This window comes from Grampus griseus (assembly GCF_964374135.1).
Source record: "Grampus griseus genome assembly, chromosome: 4".
NCBI classification, from domain to species: Eukaryota; Metazoa; Chordata; class Mammalia; order Artiodactyla; family Delphinidae; genus Grampus; species Grampus griseus.
Genome location: NC_138997.1, coordinates 114019199 through 114046290, shown reverse-complemented (window position 1 = coordinate 114046290; position 27092 = coordinate 114019199). Strand labels below are relative to the sequence as shown.

Genomic DNA, 27092 nt, shown 5'->3' with positions numbered 1-27092 from the left:
CAATGTCCATATTTATCAGCTTATTTGTTTGTGTAAATAAGTCATTTACATGACCAGCTTCTTTACAGGCTTTCTCCTGCAAATGCATAGAGCAAGAAACCCAGAAGGATAGCCTCCAACTGTTACTTTTATATCTTGATGGTGGGTGTATTGATTGATATTTATTTTCTTCTTTTTTGCTTATCTGCATTTTCCTACAGTTGATCATGCACATTTTTTTTTTTTTTTTGGTTAAAAAAAAAGCCATACAGTATCTGTATCTGGTTTTTTACATATTCACTAAAATATTTTTCTATTTTTTATTTTCATTTTTTAACATCAACTTTTTACCTGTTTTTCTACCCTGAAAAACTAATTTTAAGTTTTTTTCTTCCTCAAAGGGCAGCTATTGGGGTTTCCCACTACTTAATAAAGGTCAGCATAAATAAATGAACACAAAGAAATCCCTTAGATTTCAGAACCCTCCCACTGGGGTTATACTAAATGCAACATTTAAAGGCATTTCAGTTTTACTATAGAAAGCTGCTAAAAGTTAAATTAAAATATTCTAACTAGGATTCAAAAATAAATGGCTGCTTTTAAAATTAGCTTGTTAATGTTAAGATTAGATTAAAATCTATAACCTTTTTTTTAGTACACAGGTAAGAATTTAAAAGCACATCTTAGCTATGTGCTTAAATCATTATTGCTCAGTTACGCTGAAATAGTGGTGTTCCATCTGGACCAATAAAGTCATAAAGAAAATCTAACAAAATGGAAGGCAGGGAAATCTGTACTAACCAACCACATTTCTCCAGTGCCTCTCCCAGTTTCCTTCTTTCTTCTGTGCTTTAATTCTAAGATTAAATTCCAGGAACAAATGGTTTTCTTATCTCCCCTCTAATTTTCATCAGTTCACCACCAGATAAAATTTCTGTAAGGTGAGTCTACTATGAGCAGATTTTTATTGTAAGTAGAATGCTTTTGCCATTTAAATCGTTTCCTTATATTTTATTTTTTTCCCAATAAATATAAATGTAAAATACTTATTGTCCTATTATTGAACTGATATGGTATTTAACAGGTAACTCCAAGAAGGGTCATGTCAAAAGAGGTCATAGCAGTAATTATGAACAAACGTATTAATGAGCATGTATGTGTATGGAGGCTTTTACCAATGTCAGTTATATGTCACCGAGAGTTCTTCAAGTTAAGAACTGAGGCCAAAATCCCAAACCACACTTATACCATGTCATTTTTTGAGGAGAAAGGCAGTTTAGTAATACAGAATTTAAAATAACATTTACTTTAATTTCCCGATCATAAAATTAATACCTGTACGTTGCAGAGCCCCTGAAAAATAGAAGTACAATGCAGAAAAGAAAAATCACAGTAATACCTTTTATCTTCTTCTATGTACGCATGTGCGCGCGCGCGCGCACGCGCACACACACACACACACACACACACACACACACACACACACACAAACTGGAATCAAATTCTATGTATGTTTGATCTAGACTTACCTGTATTCATACCTATGATCCATTTGAATCAACAGGGATTTGTCAGAATTGATAATAGTTTCACAATTTTTATATGATTTTTTTTTTATGACTAAATACATACCTGAGCATACTGCTGGAATCCAGAATACGCTGGGCTACCGGGTGGCACTCCGGAATTAAGTGGTGCTGCAGCATTCTGATATCCAGGCTGCAGAGCTGGATAGCCATACCCAAATGGCTTGGCCATTTTTGAAGGCTGAGGAGCAGCTGGAGCTGGAGCAGGGGCAGGAGCGGGGTCAGGAGCAGGGCTGCTTGCCGATGAGGAAAGCATGTCTAGCAAAGGGAAAAGCACGGTGTTGACAACTGAAGGTCGGGACTCCACAAATACTCTTGGCTGAGCCATAGCCTGTGGCATCTCCCTTTTTATTAAAACTTTTTTATTATGAGAAATTTTGAACATACACAAAAGTAGAGAAAATAGAATAATAAACCCCATATATCCATTACTCAGCTTTAATAATCATCAGTATTTCGCTAATCGTGTTTCACATGTTCCTACCCCATCTTTTTTTTTTTTACACATGTATTTACAAGAAAACCCCATTTTGTATCATTTCATTGACAAATACTTCAATTGGTATTTCTAACAGATAAGACCTTTATATTTATGCATATTAAATATATATACCACCACATAGCATATAATATAAATATATATTTATGTATATTAAAAATACAGTTATTTTTCCTTTTATTCTCTCAGCAGAAATGGCGCTAAGAAGCAGAAGACAAAGCAAAGCAATAAAAAGAGTGTCAGGCTTCCCTGGTGGCGCAGTGGTTAAGAATCCGCCTGCCAATGCAGGGGACACGGGTTCGAGCCCTGGTCCGGGAAGATCCCACATGCTGCAGAGCAACTAAGCTCGTTCGCCACAACTACTGAGCCTGCACTCTAGAGCCCACGAGCCACAGCTACTGAGCCTGCATGTCACAACTACTGAAGCCTGCATGCCTAGAGCCCGTGCTCCGCAACAAGAGAAGCCACCGCAATGAGAAGCCCGCGCACCACAACAAAGAGTAGCCTCCGATCGCTGCAACTAGAGAAAGCCCACGCACAGCAACAAAGACCCAACGCAGCCAAAAATAAATAAATAAAATAAATTTAAAAAAACAAAAAGAGTGTCAACTACTCTTTGCTCTAACTTGCCTTTTCTCTGACCCTGACATTTATTAAAAAAAAAAAGTCCATGAAAGGAGTGGCATATTACCACAATCCCCTAGAAGTCTGCTTTATTTGCAGAGGCAAAAATGAAAGTATGAAAGACAGTCTAGAATAGTGTCCAGCTCCTAAAACAATGTCTGGTACGTAGCAGAGGCCAAATAAAATGTAATGAATGAATGTTCTTCCTTTATCTAAATTTAAAACAGAAACTAAAACTTGGTTAAAACTGGGGGAAAAAAACTGTAGAAAATTTTATCACCATATACAAGAATAACAACAACAAAAAGTCAAATCTAAAATATATGTGTATTTTAATCTCTCATGTCACTGTATTTCACAGTATATTTTCATAAAAAATTATATTCTTCACCAGCAATCAGACTCTGCAAAAAGAAAATATGTTCTTAAAAGCATCTGACTTAAGAAATTTATTTTTTCAAAGTTTATTGAGGAATCATCTTTCTACTGACTCTCTTCACTCTCATCTTGAAGAGACCTTCCTAGACATTCTGCTGTCTATTGTCTTGTGCTAATTAGGCAAGCACTGGCTTACTGGCTTTCTGGTAACTTCCCAGACTTCTTAAAAGGACTAGAGCATCAATGCAGTGTCATATACTTAGATTTCCTGCTTGTCTCTCCTCACTGTGATGGGACTGTAAGTAGAAAGGTCTCTTAACATGACAACAGTCATCAGCTTAAGAAATGAAGAACTGGAGTCCTAAACATGGGGGTCTAAAACTTTTTCCCCCTTTTTTAGGAAAAGGACAGTATTTCATACATTTCTATAGTCCCTAAGATCTACCTAGTACCTGACACATAGACTTAATTCAGTTAATCTTACTGTGAAAGATGTTCATAGCTTTCCTTAATTTTGGTGCAGTATAAAATAGCTAGAAAATTTACCTAAGGTTATTCACTTACTGTCAAAGCACAGTTCATAACAAGATTAAGATTTGTTGATTAAATGAATACAGATAAACACAGCAAGGTCTAACTCCAAGGCCATCATCTTTTAACTATACCACATTAGATGTTTTATTTCAGGTTTATTTGAAGCTCATGAAATACGATAGTTGAATAAATAGTATTCATCTTTTAGTGAATGAAGTAACTCTTCTAGAATATTTTGACAATGGTAATTGCTTTTGGAATGGTCCACAACTTTTTACACACACACACACACAGATCCCTAGGGAAAGAATCCTTAACCACAAAAGACTGAGTAGCTTATTTAAGTATTCTTGAAATGTTAAAAGGGAACTCTGTACTAAGCTGAGAAGATTAAAGTTTTCTACTGACTCATAGAACAGTGATAGCAAGATAGTGTGTGAAGTCCAGCACACTCCAACTTCAATTAAGCTTCATCCTGGATAATTAACAACATGATAAGAAATAAAGCGAAGAGCAAAATTACTTGTTCGTTAATCCTGAAGTTTGGAATCATTAGAAAGAAAAGACAAAGAAGGAGGTCAGGTGTGGTTGTCAGGCTGTTGGTGATAGGAGACAGGCAAATAAGGAAGATCACAGCACAAGATGCTATAATGAAATAACTAATCATTATAGAAGTTCAGTTCGTAATTTTTTTAAACACTATCCACCACTCCTGTTCCTACATATGACCAAAGTTACTTCCAGATATGGTTAAAAGTAATGCCTCCAAAACCTACCCCCAAGTTGGTTAATCTATTTACCTGGTGGAGGCAGCCAGGAGCCATAGGGGGAGTAAAGAGTCAAAGACTATTTATATTCAGAGGCTAGTTGGAAGAAATTCAAGGACCTAAGCATGAGAACAGAAATATAAAATTTATTTAAGGAATTATTAGCATAAAAAAGAAGGGAAAAGAAGAGAAAAATTATTCAGTATTAAGTCTTTTAGAAAGAGGAAAAAGATAAAGAGCATGGTAACAAAAATCAAATAATAAATTTCCTTGGCCTCCCAAAAACAGCATTCACAGTTGTTATGTGACAATTACACCATTAAATTAAGGCTGAAAAAACCAGGAAAATGTCCCTTTTTTTCTGCTAAAAATATAGTCTGCTAATTATGTATAGTACATGTTCATGTTTGAAGTAATTGATGGTCAGTAACTTTTCAAATAAACATCAAATATGCACAGAACAAATTACCTGGATAGCTGCCTCCTTCTAGGGCATCATAACTGTTGGGCATTGGAGAAGCACTGCTTGTGGTAGAAGAGCTGTCAACACCTAAAAGGAAAACCAAAATATCTACTAAGTTTAAAATGACAACATATCTTAAAGCAACCTTTGGCAATTTTGAAAAAGATGTTTTGCTGATCTAGGAAAATTCCTGATCCTAAAAACATGAAATGACTGATGTTTAATGACATTTAAAAAACCATATATAAATTTCTGATAATACAGGGGGTGAAAGTGGGAAGAATACGGAGCTGATAAAATTTAAGCAGACACACATGAAGGCATCTTAAAGAAAAGATATACAACTTTCAAAGTAGTCAAACACACAAACGTCAATTTTAGATGGACAGAAATGTTAATAAAATCACATCTCAAAGACCGGATCTACCAAATCACAAGCTATTAAATATCCTATATCACTATCATGTTATTTTAAGATAATTAAATTTTAATTACTTTTATAACTCAGCATAGCTGTATGAAACCTTCATAAGAGAGGAATCTATGGCTTGGGTTGCTACCTAGCACGTTACTAAGCTTTTCTATGCCTCGGTTTATTCATCTGCTCAATCAAGATTAAACAGTACCTGCCATATTTAATAAGGTAACAAAAATAAAAGGTACTCTAATAAATATGTGTTAGATTATAAGAATTTTTATTACATGTATTCGTTCAAAACTTGAAAGACTAACGGGAATATTCAGTGGCCATTTATGATAAAACGTAGTGGTGTCACACAGCTCGTAGAACATATATTTCTCTCATTCATTCACTTAACAAATATTTTATTGAGAGCCTACAGTTAACATAGGTAGATACACTAGAGTATATACTAATGAATAAAACTGAAAACGGGGCTTCCCTGGTGGCGCAGTGGTTGAGAGTACGCCTGCCGATGCAGGGGACACGGGTTCGTGCCCCGGTCCGGGAAGATCCCACATGCCGCGGAGCGGCTGGGCCCGTGAGCCATGGCCGCTGAGCCTGCGCGTCCGGAGCCTGTGCTCCGCAACGGGAGAGGCCACAGCAGTGAGAGGCCCGCGTACCGCAAAAAAAAAAAAACAAAAAACTGAAAACGCACACAGCCTCTATCTTGTGTTAAAGATCTTGGTCTTTTTCACCAGAAGATAAAATTCTGTGGTACAGAGGTTATCCCTGGCTCTTAACACCAATATTATAACGGGTTTAAACTACATTTTAGGTTAATTTTCAACTGTGATATAGAAAGAATAGATATGCATAACTATCTTTCATTGAATAATTTTGGTTAACTACAAGAACTCAGTGTATTGACTCAGGGCATAATAGCTAAAATTTTTTGTGTAGGAACATTTTGTTATCAGTAAAGAACATGATCTGGAGGCAAACGACTGTAGTTACATTAGACTCTGTCATTTAATTGTCATAAATAACTTTGGGTAAGTGACAATCATCATAATACTCTCTCTCGCAAAATAAGAACAATTTTTTAAATGCCCTTTGTGTGCTTTTTAACGTTCTTGTGATGCTTAGATGAGACTGGTTATGAAGCAACTTACAAAACATGAAGACTATAAAATAAATAATAGGTGAAAGACACTAATACATACCAAGTGCTTTCTTTGTGGTAAATAGAATATTGTTGCATATATAGGTCATTACTCTTAACTAAGAATGGGAAGTAATGGCTCTTCATTTTCCTTGTATTTGTGAATTTATAACTAAAGAAGAATGCTGATATACAAGGTCAAAAGTCTTGAAGTAATAGCGTTAAAAAACAATACACCAAAACCCAAATATTCACCAAGAGATGAATGGATGAACAAAATGTGGTATATCTATACAATGGGATATTATTCAGCTATAAAAAGGAATTAAGTACTGATACAGGCTACAATATGAATGACCCTTGAAAACATGTTAAGCAAAAGAAGCCAGACACAAAAGGTCACACACTGAATGATTTGATTTATATGAAATATCCAGAATAGGTAAATCTCTGGAGATAGAAAATAGATCGGTGGTTGCCAGGGGCTTGAGAGGAGGGGGAAATGAGAAGTTACTGCTTAATGGGTATAGAGTTCTTTTTCAGGATGATGAAAATGTTTAGTTTTATCAAGTTCACTACATTTACAAAGTTAGAACTAGATAGAAGTGGTGACTGCATGACAACCCAAATGACAGAATCAGATAGAGGTGGTGGTTGCACAACATTGTGAATATACTAAATGCCACTGTATGCTTTAAAATGTTTAATTTTATGTTATGTACAAAACCAAACCAATATACCAAGACATTTCAATGGGGAAAGAATATTCCCTTCAACAAACTGTGCTGGAACAACTAGATATCCACATGCAGCAGAATGAAGTTAGACCCCTTCCTTACACCTTATGCTAAAATTAACTCAAAATGGATCATAGACCTAAATGTAAGTGCTAAAACTCTTAAAATATGGGAGTAAATCTTCATGACCTTCAGTTAGGCAATGGATTTTTAGATATGACATCAAAGGCACAAGCAACAAAAGAAAGAAAATAGATATACTGGACTTCATCAAATTAAAAACTTTTATGTTCCAAAGATATCATTAAGAAAATAAAGAGATAACCCACAGAATGAGAGAATATATTTGCAAATCATGTATCTAGTTAATAAAGGTCTAATACGCAAAATATTTACAGAACTCTATGACTCAACAATAAAAAGACAAATAACCAAATTAAAATGAGTAAGGGATCTAAACAGACATTTCTACAAAAAAGATAAACCAATGGCCAATAAGCACACGAAAAGATGCTCAACATCACTAGCTATTCTGGAAATAAAAATCAAAACCACAGTGAGATACCATTTCACATCCACTAGCATGTCTGTAATTCAAAAGACAGGTAACAGAAAGTTCTGGCAAGGATGTAGAGAAATGGAAGCCTCCACGAGATTGTAAAATGTTGTAGCCATGTTGAAAAACAGTCTGACAGCTTCTCAAAAGGCGGCAAACAGGTATCACATGACCTGGCAATTCCATTCAAGAGAAATGAAAACATACACCCCCACAAAGAGTTGTGCATGAATGCTCACAGAAGCATTACGCATAACAGCCCAAAAGTGGAAACAACCCAGATGTCCAACAACTTACGAACAGGTAAATAAAATGTGATATATATCCACACAATAAGATACTATTTAGCAATAGAAAGGAACACAGGACTGATACATGCCATAACACTTGAAAACATTATGCTGAGAAAGAAGCCAGTCACAAAAACCAAATAGTATATGATCTATTTATATGAAAGGTTCAAAACAGATAAATCTATAAAAACAAAAAGTAGATTAGTAGATTAGTGCGTGTATGTGCGCATGCGTGCGTGTAGGGGGACAAGAATAGGAAGTGACTGCTAAAACATGGAGTTTCTACTTTGAGGTGAAGAAAATGTTCTAGAATTACACAGTGATGGTTGCAGAACTTTGTTTAAATTTAAATGAGTGAATTTTATGGTATGTGAATTATATCTCAATAAAGTTATTATAAAAATACCATGGAGAACAAACGTATGGACACCAAGGGAGAAAGTGGCGGGGGTGGTGGTGGTGGTGGTGGTGGGATGAACTGGGAGATTGGGATTGACATGTATACACTGACGTGTATAAAACTGATGACTAATAAGAACGTGCTGTATAAAAACATAAATAAAATAAAATTCAAAAATTTTAAAAAAAATACCATAGAAGCAAAAATACACAAATGAGACCTAATCTAACTTAAACGCTTTTGCACAGCAAAGGAAAACACCAACAAAATGAAAAGACAATCTACGGAATGGGAGAAAAAAATTGGCAAACGATGAGACCAACACTAGGTTAAATATCCAAAATACAAAAACAGCTCATATAACTCAGTATCAAAAAAACCAAACAACCCAATCAAAAAAATGGGCAGAAGACCTAAGTAGACATTTCACCAAAGAAGACATACAGATTATCAACAGGCACATGAAAAGATGCTCAACATTATTAATTATTAGAGAAATGCAAATCAAAACCACAATGAGGTATCACCTCACACTGGTCAGAATAGCCATCAATAAAAAGTCTACAAATAAGAAATGCTGGGGAGGGTGTAGAGAAAAGAGAACCCTTATGCACTGTTGGTGGGAATGTAAATTGGTGCAACCACTATGGCGAACAGTATGGGGGTTCCTTAAAAAAGTAAAAATAGAGCTACCATATGATCCAGCAATCCCACTCTTGGGGGTATATATCCAGAAAAAATAAAAACTCTAATTTGAAAAGATATATGCACATCAATGTTCACAGCAGCACTATTTACAATAGCCAAGACATGGAAGCAACCCAAGTGCCCATCAACTGACAATTAGCTTAAGGACATGTAGAGAGAGAGAGTGTGTGTGTGTGTGTGTGTGTATGTGTATTTATATATATACACACACAATAGAATATTAATCAGCCACAAAAAAGAATGAAATATTGCCATTTACAGCAACATGGATGGACCTAGAGAAAATTATACTTAGTGAAGTCAGACAGAGAAAGACAAATACTATAAGATATCACTTATATGTGGAATCTAAAAAGTAATACAAATGAATCTATATATAAAACAAAACAAAGCTCTTGCACAGCAAAGGAAACCATAAACAAGACGAAAAGACAACCCTTAGAATGGGAGAAAATATTTGCAAACAAATTAATGGACAAAGGGTTAATCTCCAAAATATATAAACAGCTCATGCAGCTCAGTATTAAAAAAACAAAAACAACCCAATCCAAAATGGGCAGAAGACCTAAATAGACATTTCTCCAAAGAAGACATACAGATGGCCAAGAAGCACATGAAAAGCTGCTCAACATCACTAATTATTAGAGAAATGCAAATCAAAACTACAATGAGGTATCACCTCACACCAGTCAGAATGGGCATCAGCAGAAAATCTACAAACAAATGCTGGAGAGGGTGTGGAGAAAAGGGAACCCTCTTGCACTGTTGGTGGGAATGTAAACTGATACAGTCAATGTAAATTGATACAGTCACTATGGAGAACAGTATGGAGGTTCCCTACAAAACTAAAAATAGAATTACCATATGATCCAGCAATCCCACTACTGGGCATATACCCAGAGAAAACCATAATTCAAAAAGACACATGCACCCCAATGTTCCCAATGTTCACTGCAGCACTATTTACAATAACCAGGTCATGGAAGCAACCTAAATGCCCATCGACAGACGAATGGATAAAGAAGATGTGGTACATATATACCATGGAATATTACTCATAAAAAGGAACGAAACTGGGTCATTTGTTGAGACGTGGATGGATCTAGAGACTGTCAAACAGAGTGAAGTAAGTCAGAAAGAGAAAAACAAATATCGTATATTAACGCATATATGTGGAACCTAGAAAAATGGTACAGATGAACTGGTTTGCAGGGCAGAAATTGAGACACAGATGTAGAGAACAAACATATGGACACCAAGAGGGGAAGCGGCGGGGGTCTGGGGGTGGTGTGATGAACTGGGTGACTGGGATTGACATGTATACACTGATGTGTATGAAATTAATGAGTAATAAGGACCTACTGTATAAAAAAATATATAAAATTAAATTTAAAAATTAAAAAAAAAACAAAAAACAAAACAGACTCACAGACATAGAAAACAAACTTATGGTTACTAAAGGGGAGAAGGGAGTAGGACAAATTAGGAGTATAGGATTAACAGGTACATAATACATAATACTACTTAATTATGCTGCTTAGCTTCTTCTTTCCATGTCAAATCAAATATTAATGCTTAAAAATATTGCCCATTTAGATAATAATGCTATAGTAACAAACTTTAAAGTATTAATTTGATAGAAATATTCTATTTTATTTATTGGATAATTTGAAACCTGCTAGTTTAAAATTCACTTTCAGGGTTTCCCTGATGGCACAGGTTAAGAATCTGCCTGCCAATGCAGAGGACACGGGTTCGAGCCCTGGTCCAGGAAGATCCCACATGCCACGGATCAACTAAGCCCATGTGCCACAAGTACTGAGCCTGCGCTCTAGAGCCCGCGAGCCACAACTACTAAGCCCGGTGCCACAACTACTGTAGCCCACGCACCTAGAGCCCGTGCTCTGCAACAAGAGAAGCCACCCAATAAGAAGCCCGCGCACTGCAACAAAGAGTAGCTCCCGCTCACCGCAACTAGAGAAAAGTCTGCACACAGCAACGAAGACCCAATGCGGCCAAAAGTAAAAATAAATAAATAAACTAAAAATAAATAAATAAAAGAATAAAATAAAATTCACTTTCGGGGACTTCCCTGGTAGTCCAGTGGTTAAGAATCCACCTTCCAGTGCAGGGGACACGGGTTCAAGCCCTGGTCGGGGAACTAAGATTCCCACATGCTGTGGGGAAACCAAGCCCATGCGCTCTAGAGCCTGTGCACCACAACTGGAGAGCCTGCACGCCTCGACTAGAGAGAAGCCTGAGCACAGCAACGAAGAGCCTGTGTGCCACAACGAAGAGCCTGCGCGCTGCAACAAAAGATCCCACCGGCTGCAACTAAGACCCAATGCAGTTGAATAAATAAATTTAAAAAGTTTTTAAAATTCACTTTCAGAAGAAAAGAACAAATGCAAATCTCTATTTTGAACTTGTTAAAATATCAAAGCAACAATAGAAGTTATAAGTCCAGATGAAACACTAAACAGACTCAAACTTTGCTAAAACTTACTGTTCAGATTAATTCTAATTAGGTTATGCCATTACTGCCAATACAAATCAAAATGATATTTTTTAAAAAGGTACGTTATGAAACATGTCAATATTCTAAACATGCTTAAAAACACCTTCACTAGTTCCCCTACCATTTTATAGAATAAGGTCTAAATGCTTTTATACTGCCATAAAAAAAACTTCAAAATTTATCTTCCACTTTCCTTGTCACCTCCATCTCCCACCTGTTCTTGTACCACCTTCCCTCTTTTACCTTATGACACAGTCACACCCAACTTCTCACTCTTCATCCCAATACACTATTTTTTGTGTTATGTACCATACATATTGGTCTGTTAGCCTAGATTTTCTTTTTCCACATGGCAAATTCCTACTCATCCTTCAAATTTCAAACCCTTCCTAAAACCTTTCTGACATGCCAATGGAAATCATTTCTTCTCCTATATAGGGACATTTTCTTAACCCCGAATTACTGAACTTTTCAAGCTGTACTGTAATCACGTACGATATCTGCTTCCCTGTAATATTATTAGTATATAGAGGCAGCTACGCTACTGTATTGATATTTGGAACCAAGATACCAAGCAAAATACTGCTTTCTAAATACGAGCTAGTTATAGTCGAATGAGAAGCTTTGGTACTTGTCACCACTCTTAAAACCTCTGATAGGTCCAGTTTGCCTTAGTCACTTCACGCTACAATGAGTGATAACAAATATTCTGAGATCAAACGGAGGGTGAATATGAATGTAATACTTGGGAAACATTTTCCCTCATTCTTTTACTGGCTCTATGTCACAGGTTGAGAGAAGAAAAGGGGAAGTCAGAAAAGAGGGGGAGCTGAATCTGAGGAAGTAAGGAGTAAGGTCAAATGAATAGCTCAGAATCTGTGAAGTTGGGGGGAAAAAAACCAGGATGCATTGAAGTCTTCTAAAAAAAACTTAAGCCATTCTCTCTCCATGGGTCAACAAAGTCTAATATAGTTACTTACTAGTATTGTTCAACTTGAAATTAACCAGGTAATTTGAGATTTCACTTCCTCATAACTTGTATAGAACATGGAAAACTGTAAGTCAAATTCCCTCTCTACCACTTACCAGTTGAGAGAAAATGGACCAGAATCCTAACATTTCTGAGCCATTCCTTATTTATAAAAACAGATGTTATAACACCTACTCCACAGGCCTAATGTTAAGATTAAACAGCTATAACAGATATAAATTAAACAGATACTAGCCAGAGACTCAGGAAATGTTCTTTTTTTCCTCTTCCCTCTTCCTATGCTAAAACAGTGCTACAAAAGAGGGGAAAAGAAAGACCAAGACAAGAACCTCCTGATGGATAAGGCTAATCCAGACTTCAACCAAACTTTCCTTAACATTTATCACTGGGAACCCAGTTACTTTTGATTTGTAAAAATGGTTCTCTTCTTTCGGTACTACTCTGCTAATACTCTCCTCCCCCTCTCCAATCTTCCTTCTACCTTAGTCTAAGAACTCTTATTTCTCACTGGCTTATTCCAAAAGCTTCAAGCTCGAATCAATTTCTTCTGTAAATGTAAAATCAATTTGTATTTCCAAAATGCAAGTTTGGTTATGTTATTTTCCCATGTAAACTCCTTCAGTGACCTCTCACTACCTTCAAGATAAAATCCAAACTCCTTACTAGGAAACGCAAGGTTCTTAAAGATCTTACCCAGCCATCCTACTCACCCTCACTCAATTCTTCTTGCCACTGCTCTCTGCAAACCATAGGTCCCAAACTCACTAAAGTTCCCCAAACATGCTACCTTCTCTCAAGCATCTTGCTTTGTTTCAAAAAGTGTCTCTGCCTCTCCCCAGATCCCTCACTTGCCCAATTCCAAGTTCTTTCAGATTCAGTTTAGGTTCCCCTGCCCCCGCTCCAGGAGAATCCTCCCTGTCATCCCACCCTACATCTGGTTCCAAATTCTCCTATGTATTCCTATAAAACACTATGATTAACACAGGATTCACTATCATTTTGTTCTATATTCCAAATCAGACTGTGAGCGTCTTGGGTTTTTAATCAAGCTCACAAATAGGGCATTATTAATCTGTTTATAAATTGGTTGTTCAGAACTCAGAATAAACTTTTTCAAAGAAATAATGAAATAACTGGTATTTATTATCCCAAGCTGTTTCATAAGCACTCTTAAAAAACCCATAATCCATATTATTGATTAAACACTAAACATTTATGACAGGCTGGAAAAAATAAAGCATTTGCAAATGTTTAGTATTTCAGTTAATTAGTTTTAGGGCTAGCCTAGACATCCAATCACCATTCAATCACTATTTCTATTTGAAAGTGCCTTCTGAATTCTAACTCTGGACACTGGTACCAAAGCTCCTTCTGCTATAGCCCTAAGACTCTGCCCTCTTCCACTGTACAGAGAGTTGGAGTTTCCAGCTATAGCAATTATATATACATGATGTTTGCAAGCTAGAACAGGTATCATCTGCAAACATGTGAGCACATTTTGTTTTCAATGTATATGAATACTGAAAACCCTGAAACTAATACTGTTCTTAATGGCATGGATATCTTTTTATATCCTTCACAGACCTAGGACATGTATTCAATTTCTAAAATTTAAAAAGTATACTAAATATGTATTGAATTTAGTTGAAAGATATTTATTTGTTAAAATAATCACATAGTATATCAGTTAAAGAGAAAGATAGATTTGAACCCTTTTAGGGATTTTCTTTGGCGGGGGGTAGGGGAGTGGTGGAAGAAAAGGGAAGATGCTGATCAAAGAGTACAATCTTCCAGCTATAAATGTTCTAGGGATCTGGGGATCTAATGTATAGCATAATGATTATAGTTAACAATACCATATTATATACTTGAATTAAGAAAAAAAAGAAGAATTTTCTGTGGAAGTTAGAGGTAAGGTCAATACTGTGCTGTTATCTACAGGAGTTGACTTAATTTGTTCTGTATCAAAATACAACATTACCTTTTAAAACATCCAAGCAAACCATAAACATATCATTATCTTTGACATACTACCTGGCACTGAATAATTACTATTAGCCTGTGTGAAAGTCAAATAAAAATTGACTAGCACCTTAAAATTCATTATGAAAAAATCAGAAGTTTTTTCCTAACGTCATTTACAAAATATAGCATCAAGCTGTCACATTACTAGAGCCATGGGAGAGAGCTTCCTGTTGTCCTCTGGCCTCTTCCTAACCTGAAAACTCCCGAGAGGAAAGGCACTGGGAGTATGGACAGCAGGTGACAGAACATTAGCTGACAGTGTCTCCCAGGGACTAGGGCTGATACTGATCTCTGATTTTTTACTCTCCCCTTTCACTTTATTTCACTGCTTACTCCCTTTCACTCCCATTTTCAAGTTAGTATTCCTTACTAGTATAGGTATGACAGTACTTGTCTTCAGTACTGAATCTAAAACTAATAAAAGGTCCACTCTAGCACTAACAACTGAATGAGTGAATACCTGTAACTGAATAAACTTAGTGAGGAATTTAAGATATAACCATTATGGGAACCTGATAGCTTGCTATCTGCTCAAGTTTTCTTTAAGTTTATTCTCCAACAATTCTGAACTTTTAGAAGCTGCCAACAAAACATAAGACTGTCTCTAGTACAAAATCCTATTTTAGTTTCCAAGCGTGCATTTAATGAGGAAACCTTAAAAAGGAAGCCTATTTGTAGCATGTAATTTTAAAAAATATAATTAGATGGTTTAATGTAAAATCAGAACTGAAATCAAAATTTTCTTTTAAAACTGAAAGTTTTAAATAAATATCCGTGTACTTGACTCCTAGATAGACCCGCTGTCAAGGAAACCCTAAGCTTTAATAAATGAAAAGCTAAAATAAGAGGATAGTTACTTTAAATATAACTATAAAGAAGATTATCACTGATTTCCAAACCTGCTTGCTAGTTGATATTTCATTACTGCTTAATAAATTTTTCCAAAATTGGAGAATAATCCACATAAACTAAATACACAAAAATCTCATAATAGGGAATGAATACCACTGAAATGCTTAAAAAATAGAGCACTCCAAACTCTCTACTTGACAGATACACTTATATGTAATCTCCGTACCAATTTGAGGCATTCTTTTACTTTTTACATATGAAAAAAATACTGTAACTGAGCAGGATTTAAAAAATAAAATAAAATTCATTTTAAAGCTAGATTTTCTTTCCATTTTTTCTTTCCCCTCACTTAGAATGTCCCTTTAATTTGCAATCAACAAAAATAGGACTTTTTTTTTTTTTTTTTACAAACCATGAAGAGACAACACCAGGATCCTAGTAAAAATGTCCATAGTCCAGTCATTATTTTGTTGCATAATAAAAAAGGCAAAGGAGGAAGATAACATGTAAGAAATGCCATGGTGACCACTGCCATGTGTCCTTTAGTTCTCACCTATTCCAGGGCTTTGTGTTCTCACTAGGAGATAAAGGCTATCCTCTTCACACCTCTCTGCACACAGACCTCGGTTTGAATCTCCGCTCTGCTACTTAGGAGTTGTGTGACCAGAGACAAATGTTACTGTACATGTTCAGATCGTAGTCAACTCATCTGAAAAATGGAGCCAATTATCTCTGCCTTGCAGGATTGTTGAGAACAAATTGAGATAAAAACATGTTCTCAATGTTAGTAATGACACCTAATTTTTTTTTTTTTTTTTTTTTTTTGTTATGGTACACGGGCCTCTTACTGTTGTGGCCTCTCCCGTTGCGGAGCACAGGCTCCGGACGCGCAAGCTCAGCGGCCATGGCTCACGGGCCCAGCCGCTCCGCGGCATATGGGATCTTCCCGGAGCGAGGCACGAACCCGTGTCCCTTGCATTGGCAGGCGGACTCTCAACCACCGCGCCACTAGGGAAGCCCACACCTAATTTTTTTTTGAGAGATTTTACCATTTGCCAGACACTGTTCTAAGCTCTTTACGAACAATACCTTCAATCCTCAAAACGACCATATGTAATTGTTACTGTTATTATTCCTCATTTACATATGAGTAAATTGAGACTCAATGAGTTTAAGAAACTTGTCTAAGGTCACAAAGCTAATAAGTGACAAAGTCCGGATTTGAATTTAGAAGAAAAGACACAAAACCCCACAGCTTTTAGCTCTTTAGTGCTGCATCTGGCACACAGTAAGTATTCAAAAATGTTAGGTATTATTAAAATCTAAATGCTGTGAGTTAAGAATTTAGGGAGTTTTAATCTGTAATATATTCAAGAAAAAAAGTAGTTAAATAAGATAAGGTGATAGGAGAAAAGCCATTAATGCTAAACCTTTTTGATTTTCCAATTTTTTTTTCTGTCTAAGGAAAAGGGGTTTTTAACCACTGCACCTAATTGTAAGCAGAACAAAAACGGGAGTAATTTAGGCTGACAAATATTACGCAAAAAACCACATTTTTGAAATGTGTAAAATAAGGATCATGAAATTAAAAAGTGAGACATATGTAGGATCTGAATAATATATACATTAAATAATAATAATAATTCAGGACCTGGGAGCAATGGCCCATCATTAGCAATGACCACACATTACAATCACATCTTGGTTTCTAAAACACCCTTCTCTACTATACGCACCAGGACTGAAGGAAATGGTTTGTCCCAGGCTTGCAGCAGCCCAAATACAAGATGAGCTAGGAACATCTTATCGAGGACTTAAGGTACTTAAAATAAGTGCTTAAAGATTCATGGGAACATTTAAAAAAGACAGTTTGAAGGAGCTGCTACTGGCCAGGACAAGTTGCTATCAAAATAACTAATGACAGTAATGGATTATTACCCACTGAATAAAATAAGAATCCATGAGTCAATATGAACCCAAAGCAATCAACAAGGGAGAAGAGAAAGCTCTTCTTCACAATGAAACCTCAACTCATAAATATAAAAGGAATGTTGGAACTAGAAAATCACCAACGAATGTTAAAACTAGTGAGTGACGGTTTAAAATAAAGAACAGGAAATTTACATAGTATCATAGAATTTCCCCACAAATCACTTATTAATTTCAATGGAAAAAAGAAGTACCTTTACAGTTGAGAAACCTGGCAGACACCATCTTAATCAAGTGATCAAAGTTAACATCATCAATATGGGGATAAATCAACAACATGTGCCTCGGACACAATGTACTGAGAATACAACATTACTTCAGTGGTAATCTTGCCAAAAAACGCATGATTTGAATCTAATCACAAGTACACACCAGATAACCCCAAACTGAGGGACATTCTACAAAATAACTGGCCTCTATTATTCAAAAATGTCAAAGTCAAGAAAGAGAAAGAAAGGTTAAGGGACTGTTCTAGGTTGAAGGAATCTAAACAGAAATGACGACTAAATTCAGTGCATGACCCTGGGCCATGGAAACAGCTATAAAAGATCTTACTGAGACAACTGTTGAGGTTTGACTATGGACTGTGTAACAGATATTACTGCAACAGTGCTCAATTTCTTGACAACTGTATTGTGTTTATGTTATGTAAGGCACTGTCCTTACAGTCAGGAAATACATACTGGAGTATTTAGAGGTAAAGGTTCATGATATCTCCACCTTCAAATGACGTAGGAAAAAATGTTTATAGAGAGAAGCAACTGCGGGAAAAATGGTAAAGTGTATACGGTAGTTTCTTTCACTCTTCTATAAGATTGAAATTATATAAAATAAAAAATTACCCCAAATTCAGAAAGATAAATGGGTATGTAGATTTTTAAGGTGAGAAAAATTACTCTCCATCTGGAACCCTCTATTTTCAACCCACCACCTCAAATCATGCATAAGGATTTAAATATTTAAAAAATGCAAAGGAAGTGGAAACTTTTAGTTAAGCGGATTGTTTACAGAGCAAATCCTTCCACTCAATTATAAAGATAACAGAAAGAGAATCATGGTCATGTATAATAACCTGAAAGATCATCACTTATTGGTTCAGTCAAACGATTAGAATTAATGGACGAACTGAGTAGCTTAATACTCAACAGTTATACTTATCAAAGGCAGAAAAAGATATTAAACAGCCTGCAACACATAATCGCATGCACAGTTTCTTCACCTAGCATGATGTGAAGTACTACTTCATGAAGCAGGAAGATAACTAAAAATTGGGGGTCTTCTAAATATATGACAGAAAAGGCCACAAGGACTTCAGAGGAACAATGTCCTATTTCTCTTTCACTTTTATGAAGTCCACATGATTCATTTTGGTTAGACTAAAGTAGCATGCAAAGCAGAAAATAAAACATTCCTAAAAGGAGTCCTAAAAGGGTGCTACAGCAATCATCAGCCAAAAGCTTCAGTCAGGACTCATTCTTTTGCATGTGGCACGAGAGAAAATGCGCTTCGGAAAGAAGAAAGCACTCTATCTTCGTGAAAAATGCATTACTTACAAAACGGTAGAGGGGTCCAAAGGAGAAAACACAAAACAAATAAACATGCAAAACTCCTCATTTCGAGTGACCCAACCTTCTATAACTGAAACCAAGCTATTGAGCTAAATCTGCAAAGACACATTTTTTAAGGACCAGTAAGACTGTGGACATAAAAAGAAAACTCGAGCAGGGAAAGGTCAAGAACTGGTGTAAAGCTAAAGCAGACCTGCTTCCTCATCCTCCTCCTCCTCTTCCTCATCATCGGAAGTGGATGACAAGGGAGTTGGTGCGGAGCTAGCTTGATTATTAACATATTCACCATACTGCATGCCTGTAAAGTGGAAAGCACAAACACAAGAGTCAAACCAACAGGAGAGATGAGAAATAAAATTCTGACATTGCATTAAAAGTGAGAAAGAACTCTGACATTCCGAAGAATATCCCAGCATGCATATTAATATCAGCTAACTTATTATCAAAACCGAAACAAACCGTTAGAAAATCTCTGCGAAGCAGTTTAGTAAAAGCAGCTTTAATATGAACTAATTGGTCTAAGTGTAAAAAAATAAAAAGGACCATGTCTGACACTGTTAATATTTAGGAAACTGCACTGATACTCTCTGAACATTTTACTGAGCTCTGTACATGTTTACCTTCTTTGACCTTGGGGCCCTTGTGGTATACTTCCTTTGGGACTGTGTATTCTTGGTGAGCAGTGATCATTTCTACTAAAATGAATTTATACAGCACACAACACACATACAGATACTTGGTACCTTCCTTCTGCTAATGCCACCCTGCTGGTAACTCAGTTCTCATAACGGAAAAACAATGACAGTTAAAGGAAAGAACTGTATTGAGCATAGTTCTCTGCTCAGAGCAGACGCTCAAAAAAAAAAAAAGGCTTATTAACTGTGGCCCTACAAGTGAGACAATTACAGAAAAGTAAATTTTCTGAGATGGCCAATCATCTCAGCATCAGACTAATGCCTACATGTGAGTCTGAAGTAGGTGAATGAGACTAGTCCTCAGTGTGAGATACAGCAAGAGAAAGCAGAGTCTGTGGAAAAGGCCCAACAACTGGTAACTGTATAGTACTTTCCTTTAAAAAAAAAAAAAGTTGATTGCATATTATTATTTGATTAATCTAGCAAAATCAAGACAAAAAAATTAACATCCACAAAACTTCTAAGGGGGAAAATTTTTAAGACTTAACAAAATGCAAACGCTTCATAAATAAAAATAAACATCCTTACAAAGAAAAATCTTATAGCTCAATTTGAAAAAACAGTAACATAGTGTGGATTTTCAAGAACATTTCACAATATTGGAAGCACAATGAAGCCGTGCCTCACCGAAAAAATCATGTGGTAGACCTCTGATGTTCTCTTCATTGTTTCTTTCAGATGACCTTTTTTTTTTTTTTTTTTTGCGGTACGCAAGCCTCTCACTGCTGTGGCCTCTCCCGCTGCGGAGCACAGGCTCCGGACGCGCAGGCTCAGCGGCCATGGCTCACAGGCCCAGCCGCTCCGCGGCATGTGGGATCTTCCCAGACCAGGGCACGAACCCGTGTCCCCTCCCGTGTCCCCTGCATCGGCAGGCGGACTCTCAACCACTGCGCCACCAGGGAAGCCCCAGATGACCTTTTAAATTAGCATGGAGAAACATAACTCATGCCTATAGTAAGAAAAAAGCTATTAAAATCTGAACTTAGAAGAGAGCAAAGGTTAAACTGTGTATGAATGAAGCTTTGATCCTCATGACTAAAGAAGTCATGGAAAAATCTGATAGCTTTGCTGAAACATGTTTTAAATACAGATAAAATGGCAGTTATCACAAATTCATCTGAGAAAGTAAAAATCAATGTAAAATAAGTTCAGGCAACACAAAAAATAAACTTGGTACCTTGAAAGACCAAATTCAGAGTGGCATGTTCCTCTAATAAAGGCCTAGTTAAAATGAAAATTTGACTAATAGTAGACCTTAGGTTAAATATATTAAGAAGTTTATAACAGACATAAGTTAACAGTAAAAAAGATTTTATAGAAAAGAAATTCTTCAATTTAAGAACTTCTTTAGAAACGAAGTACTTTCCCAAAATGCCAATTAGCATTGCACTTTAAAAAGTACACATGTATGTATGTATATAATAAGCAGAAATAAGAGAAAGAAGAAAAAAAAGAAATTACATTTACTGTGCTAAGCTAAGAGAGGCCAAAAAACAGGAAGAAAATCCATTCTTTTCCTGACTGAATCATTCTGTAGACTGCTGACTCTAATCAAAGAAGCCAAAGCATAGGGCAAACCTATATGTATTATAAGACAAATATTTTCCTCTCTTTTTCCAGATTTACTGAATAAAAACAGATACCACATATTATTGGAAAAATATCCAATGCTTAATTGGAAGCAAATGAGATGGCTATCCAATGATTAAAGAAAAATTTATAGAGCAACTACTTAATGCACTGGAACAAACCTATAAATAAGAACAGAGTAATATTATTTATTACAATATCATTTTAGATTATACAGTGGTTGCCAACTTACTGTATTAACAGAATGTCACACAACATACTTAATTTTACTGTCCTAAAAAAAAGATGCAATCCTTTTTGAGAAGTGCCGGAGATGAAAGTATCAAGATTTAAGCTCTTCCCAACTGCGACTCAATATTTAAGGCTCAGAATTTAGCCTTCCTTTGCTCGTTTAAGTAAACTTTGTTAAAAGCTTGGGAATACTAACAGCAGAAGGACATGGTATTTTAGTTCATCCACAGAAGAATGGTAAGAGCTCCAGAATAACAATCAATTGACATTTAAATGCCCTGCTCTAGATTGTATACAGCACATGTCGAAATGTCCTGGGGTACCTCCCACCCCAGCCATCACCACCAAACAAGGAAGGAATGCCACACCCTCAATTCATTCTGTCTTAAGCAGAGCTTCCAAGGTATGGATCTAGAAAACCAAGAGGCGGGACGCTATTTCACAGACTGAATGACATGATGAAGAGCCTGTTACTGACACGGCCCCAATATTTTTAAAAAGACATTCTGTTTAAACTACCTATCATTAAAGTACCTTCAGGCCAATTTCTCCAGGAGAGTTGGAGTTGCTTAATAAAAGGCATCTTTACTGTTCCACTGGGAATAAATAAAACTAGTCTTAAGAGAAAACAAACCCCTTGTGGAGGTTAGCTTTTTTAAATTCAAGAGTTCAGACTTTTGAGAAACTCTTACCTTTCCTAATCTGGTCTTCTAACTAGGTACACACACTAGAAGACTTTGCAAGGGTTCCCACGAAAGAAGGCTTTTAAGGGAATCACTCTCCACAGTACTCTCTTTCCTACATCTTATCCACCTAAGAAAGTACCTGTGTTAAGAACAGACTTTTTCTCACTTTACAAAGGAAACACATTACCTTAACTTATCCTAAATCTTACTAGGAAAGCTTCCTTCTTCTTTAAATGATTGATCAAGGCACCCTAGATCTACAGACTATCTTTTACCTTGCCATACATGCTGCAGTTAAAAATGAAACATATTAGAAATAGGGTTGGCTTTATTAATTCAGAAATAGTGAAAAGTAGGGTGGCGGCAGTAATGATAAATTTATTTAATGATTCTGCATGTGTGAAGGCCCCAACCACTACTGCCAAAGAATCCATTGCTTTTGAAAGAGTCACATGAGAACAAAGCAAAAACAATAAGAAATACTGAACAGACAAGCAGCAGGACATTATGGATAAAGATGGGGTCTCTGGGTTCTATTCCATGTAATACCACTTACTAGCTGTGTGTCCTTGGGCAAAATTACTAACCTCTCTGTTCTTCATTTATATCATCTGTAAGGTGGGGTAATAACTACCTCAAACAGCTGCTGGGAGGATTAAATGAATTAATATATTTTAAATCTTATTAGAATGGTGCCTGAAATATAGTAAATACTATACAAGTATTCACGACTATTACTTTTATTTATTTATTTATTTATTTTTTGCGGTACGCGGGCCTCTCACTGTTGTGGCCTCTCCTGTTGCGGTGCACAGGCTCCAGACGCGCAGGCTCAGCGGCCATGGCTCATGAGGCCCAGCTGCTTTGCGGCATGTGGGATCTTCCCGGACCGGGGCACGAACCGGCGTCCCCTGCATCGGCAGGCGGACTCTCAACCACTGCGCCACCAGAGAAGCCCACTACTATTACTATTGAACTTTAAAAACATGTTTTTGTATATATTTAATTAAAAACAATTATTTTCAACTATTCTTAACATTTATCCCTAGGACAAGTCATTAGTTAGAAAAAGAACCTTCTACCAACCTGAATAATATTCTTAGTAATACTAGTTCTTTTAAAAATAAGTAGAACATTTCTAGGCCTACCAGTCTTTTTCAAGAGACACTGGATAAAACTCATAGGTAAAAATTCTACATGTTTTTTTCAGAAGCTATGAGATGTTCAATAAAGTACTTTACAACCTATTTTATCATAAAATATTTATAATGGTTATAATCATTTCATATCCCCTTATACTTTATATAGTACTTAATGCTTTCTACCTCCTTTTAACCAAAAACAAAACAAAACAAAAATTTACTAGCAGGTAAACCTATTAGTACTTAGTAGTATATATATATATATGTGTGTGTATATATATATATATGTATATAATAAAATACATGGGAACATTTTTATTATGATATATGATGAAATTAAGAGTTATTTCTAATTTTTATGCTTGATTCCTATTTAAATACTAAAAAAAGCCAAATAACAGAGTTTGATACACACTATGCATATATTTACCACAGGAATACAGTGCTTTTTAATATAATCCTTGCTTCCCAAATAGCCTAATATTAGGTACATATTACAATGCTTTATTTCAAATTTGGCAATGAGAAGCAGCATACTGACTCACTGCCTAGTTTTTATAACCTATACTATAAAGAAGAATAATCTCTGACATTTAAATTTGATGCTCTTACTAATTTGGCTTAGGAGATGTAGGATGCAATTTACTTCTCAGCGGAATTTATGATACACCTTGAAACTTTAGGAACACGTTTCTCTGAATTAAAAAATTAAATCAGGCTTTTTGACAAAGAATAAAATTTGTGTCACTGGTTTGAAGATGAGGACTGCCTTTGCCAATTAGGTTATATGGAGATGCCATCCGTGAGATAAATGACTTACATCACAGCTTGAAGTTTTTGATAAAAATACATTAAAGTATGTGATATTTTACTGGCAATGATATAATAAAATTCATAATATTTTGAATAATTGCTAACTCAGTAAAACAAACACTGGGTTTGGAAGCAGAAGATCTGCACTGGGTCTTGGTATCCCTTTTGGGAACTTCTATGTCTTTGGGCAAAACACCTAACCTCTCTAAACCTCAGTTTCCTCATCTATAAAATAAAGGTGTAATATGATATGTCTGCTTCACATGATGATCAAGTGAGATAATAAAACTTAAAGGTATTTTAAAATTGTAAACTGCTACATGAAATAATAATGCTACCAACTATCTACAATCTGGAAAATAAAATTCAACCAACAACAATAAAAATTTCTCACATGTAACTCAGAAGGTTAAAAAATTTTATAGAACAATACTGCTTTAATAAAACCCTTCCAATACCATTCCTATCTACTTTACATGAACAAAGTTTCTCAGTAATCATATATATGCAAATAAAAACTATGAATGAAGTTTTTCTAAAGTTTATTATTCTAATAATGAATCATGCAATTCACGTACAGAAAGCTATGGTGGGACGGAGGGAAAGCCATTTATCTCAATGAAAGATGTATTTCCAATAAAAATGTACTTTCCATTAAAAAAATACCAAAATTCACGATGTTTATGTTGTTTTGACCCACTAGATACTAACAATAATTGTATTGATAGAATAATCCAGAAGAAAAAATGTTAATGTTTAGACACTTATGGTTATAGACAATATTTTTAAATTTCAATTATATATAACGTTATTGTAGCAGAAAAGCATGATAGAGTGATAAAGGAGTTTCTAGTTTAAGAATATATTATATTGTTACTACATTCAAGGGAAACATTCAAGGGATGTTAAGAAGAAAAAGGAAAAATGTAAACTTTCTAAATGTTAAAGAAGGGCTAATTTCACTTTCTTTCTTTCTTTTTTTTCTTTTTTTAATCTTTTGGCCTCACTACACGGCATGTGGGATCTTAGTTCCCCGACCAGAGATCAAACCTGCAGCCTCTGCACTGGAAGCACAGAATCTTAACCACTGGACTGCCAGGGAAGTCCCTTCACTATCTTTTAAAGGATGACAGGCTTCATTCCAGTGGATACACAGAAAAACATAACATCTTTTTTTAAAAGTCAACATACGCAGTATGTTGAAAATTATATAACTGCAAGTATTTAAACTTTTGGTGAAAAATTTTAGATGTCAATCTAAAAATGTTCAAGTAGTTACAGTTTTTTCGAAAAATTTTTAGGAGATAGATATGCAAGCAAAAATTTGAAGCCTCTCCTGTAAAAACCAGTAAAAAATGCTGAGAGAATAGCTCAGAAAGGGTGTCTTTGAAGCTGGGAATGTCAACTGAAAAAAAAGCACAACCTAAAAGTTGAGAACTGTGTTATTTGGTGGACTTTCTGAGGACTTCAAGCCTGGAAGACAGCCTCTTAGGCAGCTCTGAGGAATGGCTCCGAAGAGGTAAGGGAGGAGCCGGGACATACAGAGGTTTTGCAAAAAAGACCAGGGAGTCGGAACATCAAAAGATGACCATTAATTAAAGAAAATCAGGTTCTCAAGCCAGTGAACTTAGCACTCTTCTGTGTATGGGAAGATGCAAGAGCCTGGGATCACTGAAATGATTCCTTTCATAGGTACCATAGCTCTCTAGGGTGGTGTTCTGTTCTTTCCTATCCTGAGTCCCCTCGGGGGCACTGCTGCGGGGTTGGCTGCAGTGGCTCAGGGCTTGGCAGTTTGTCTCCATCCTGAGTTCCCTCAGGGCTCACTGCTGGCGGCAGCTTTGTAGTGGCTTGGTGGCTCAACATTCTTTGCTTTATGGCAGGCAACACTCTTCATACACAGGAGAAAAAGACTAACCTCTTTTATGTATCAATACTTTCGTAGTCTTATCAGACCCACAGCATGCCCTACACAGCTGTACCCTGCACACAAGGGGCGTCAGTCCTGTAAACTACAGTTTGCACAACGTACATGGGGCCATAACTCATATGCATCTCTGTGTGTATCCAGATCTACCCAAAGGCAATGAGACCACTAAGTGACCAATCTCCTACTTCAGAAAAAGGAACAATAAAAGCTGCAATTCAAAGGTCTCCAGCATTATCTTTCCTGTTACTTATTCAAGGAGTTTACCTTAGGTAAATCAAGAGTTTAACAGCCAACAAAAACAATAATTCAGCCTCATTTATAGAAAGAGCACAAAATAGAAAGGTTTGAGTTGAAAATCTTTCACTCTGGTGGCTTCCCCTGCAGTCCAGTGGTTAAGATGCTGTGCTTCCACTGCAGGGGGCACGTGTTCAATCCCTGGGCGGGGAACTAAGATCCCACATGCTGTGTGGTGTGGCCAAAAGAAGAAAGAAAAATCTTTTACTCTGCTATTTACTAATTTATAATCTCGGGCAAGTTACCTAATCTTTGTGAATGTCACTTTTCTCACCTGTAAAACCAAGATAATGTCTACCTAGTAGAACTGGTAAGGGGATTAAGTGAGATAATAAATACGAAGTATCTGGCACATTGTAACTGCTCGATAAACGATAGTTCCTTCTCTTTTCAAATCTATCTTATTAGTAAGAAAAAGGAAACATAATAATAATTATTTAGTGGGAAAGTGGTTTACAAAATGATACAGTAAGATGATAGGATGGTATTTAAACTAAAATGGTCAAAAGAAAAATATAATAGGAAAAAATAAATTAGCGGGGGCAATGTAAAGGGCCAAAACAAGCAGCATATATATCTTAACATCTGGAAGGTAATCATCAATGTAGAGGAAAGACATCACTCATTTAGTTAGGGCTCCTATGTACCCCTAAGTTTCTTCTACTCATGATAAGTACAACTT

At 36.1% G+C, this 27092-nt stretch overlaps 1 protein-coding gene across 4 annotated transcripts in view; it reads right to left on the bottom strand.

Moving 5' to 3' along the window:
• SEC24B (SEC24 homolog B, COPII coat complex component) overlaps positions 1-27092 on the bottom strand; it is a gene marked incomplete at its 5' end in the record, with an annotated part of 93778 nt that overhangs the window by 33673 nt on the left and 33013 nt on the right. For 2 of the 4 annotated variants that reach the window (XM_082653040.1, XM_082653041.1), the window contains 3 exons: positions 1612-1823; positions 4837-4917; positions 19226-19330. In XM_082653040.1, coding sequence (XP_082509166.1) covers positions 1612-1823; positions 4837-4917; positions 19226-19330 — 398 coding nt within the window. The remainder of the gene's footprint in view (positions 1-1611; positions 1824-4836; positions 4918-19225; positions 19331-27092) is intronic. The other 2 variants (XM_082653038.1, XM_082653039.1) reach the window with 1 other exon arrangement.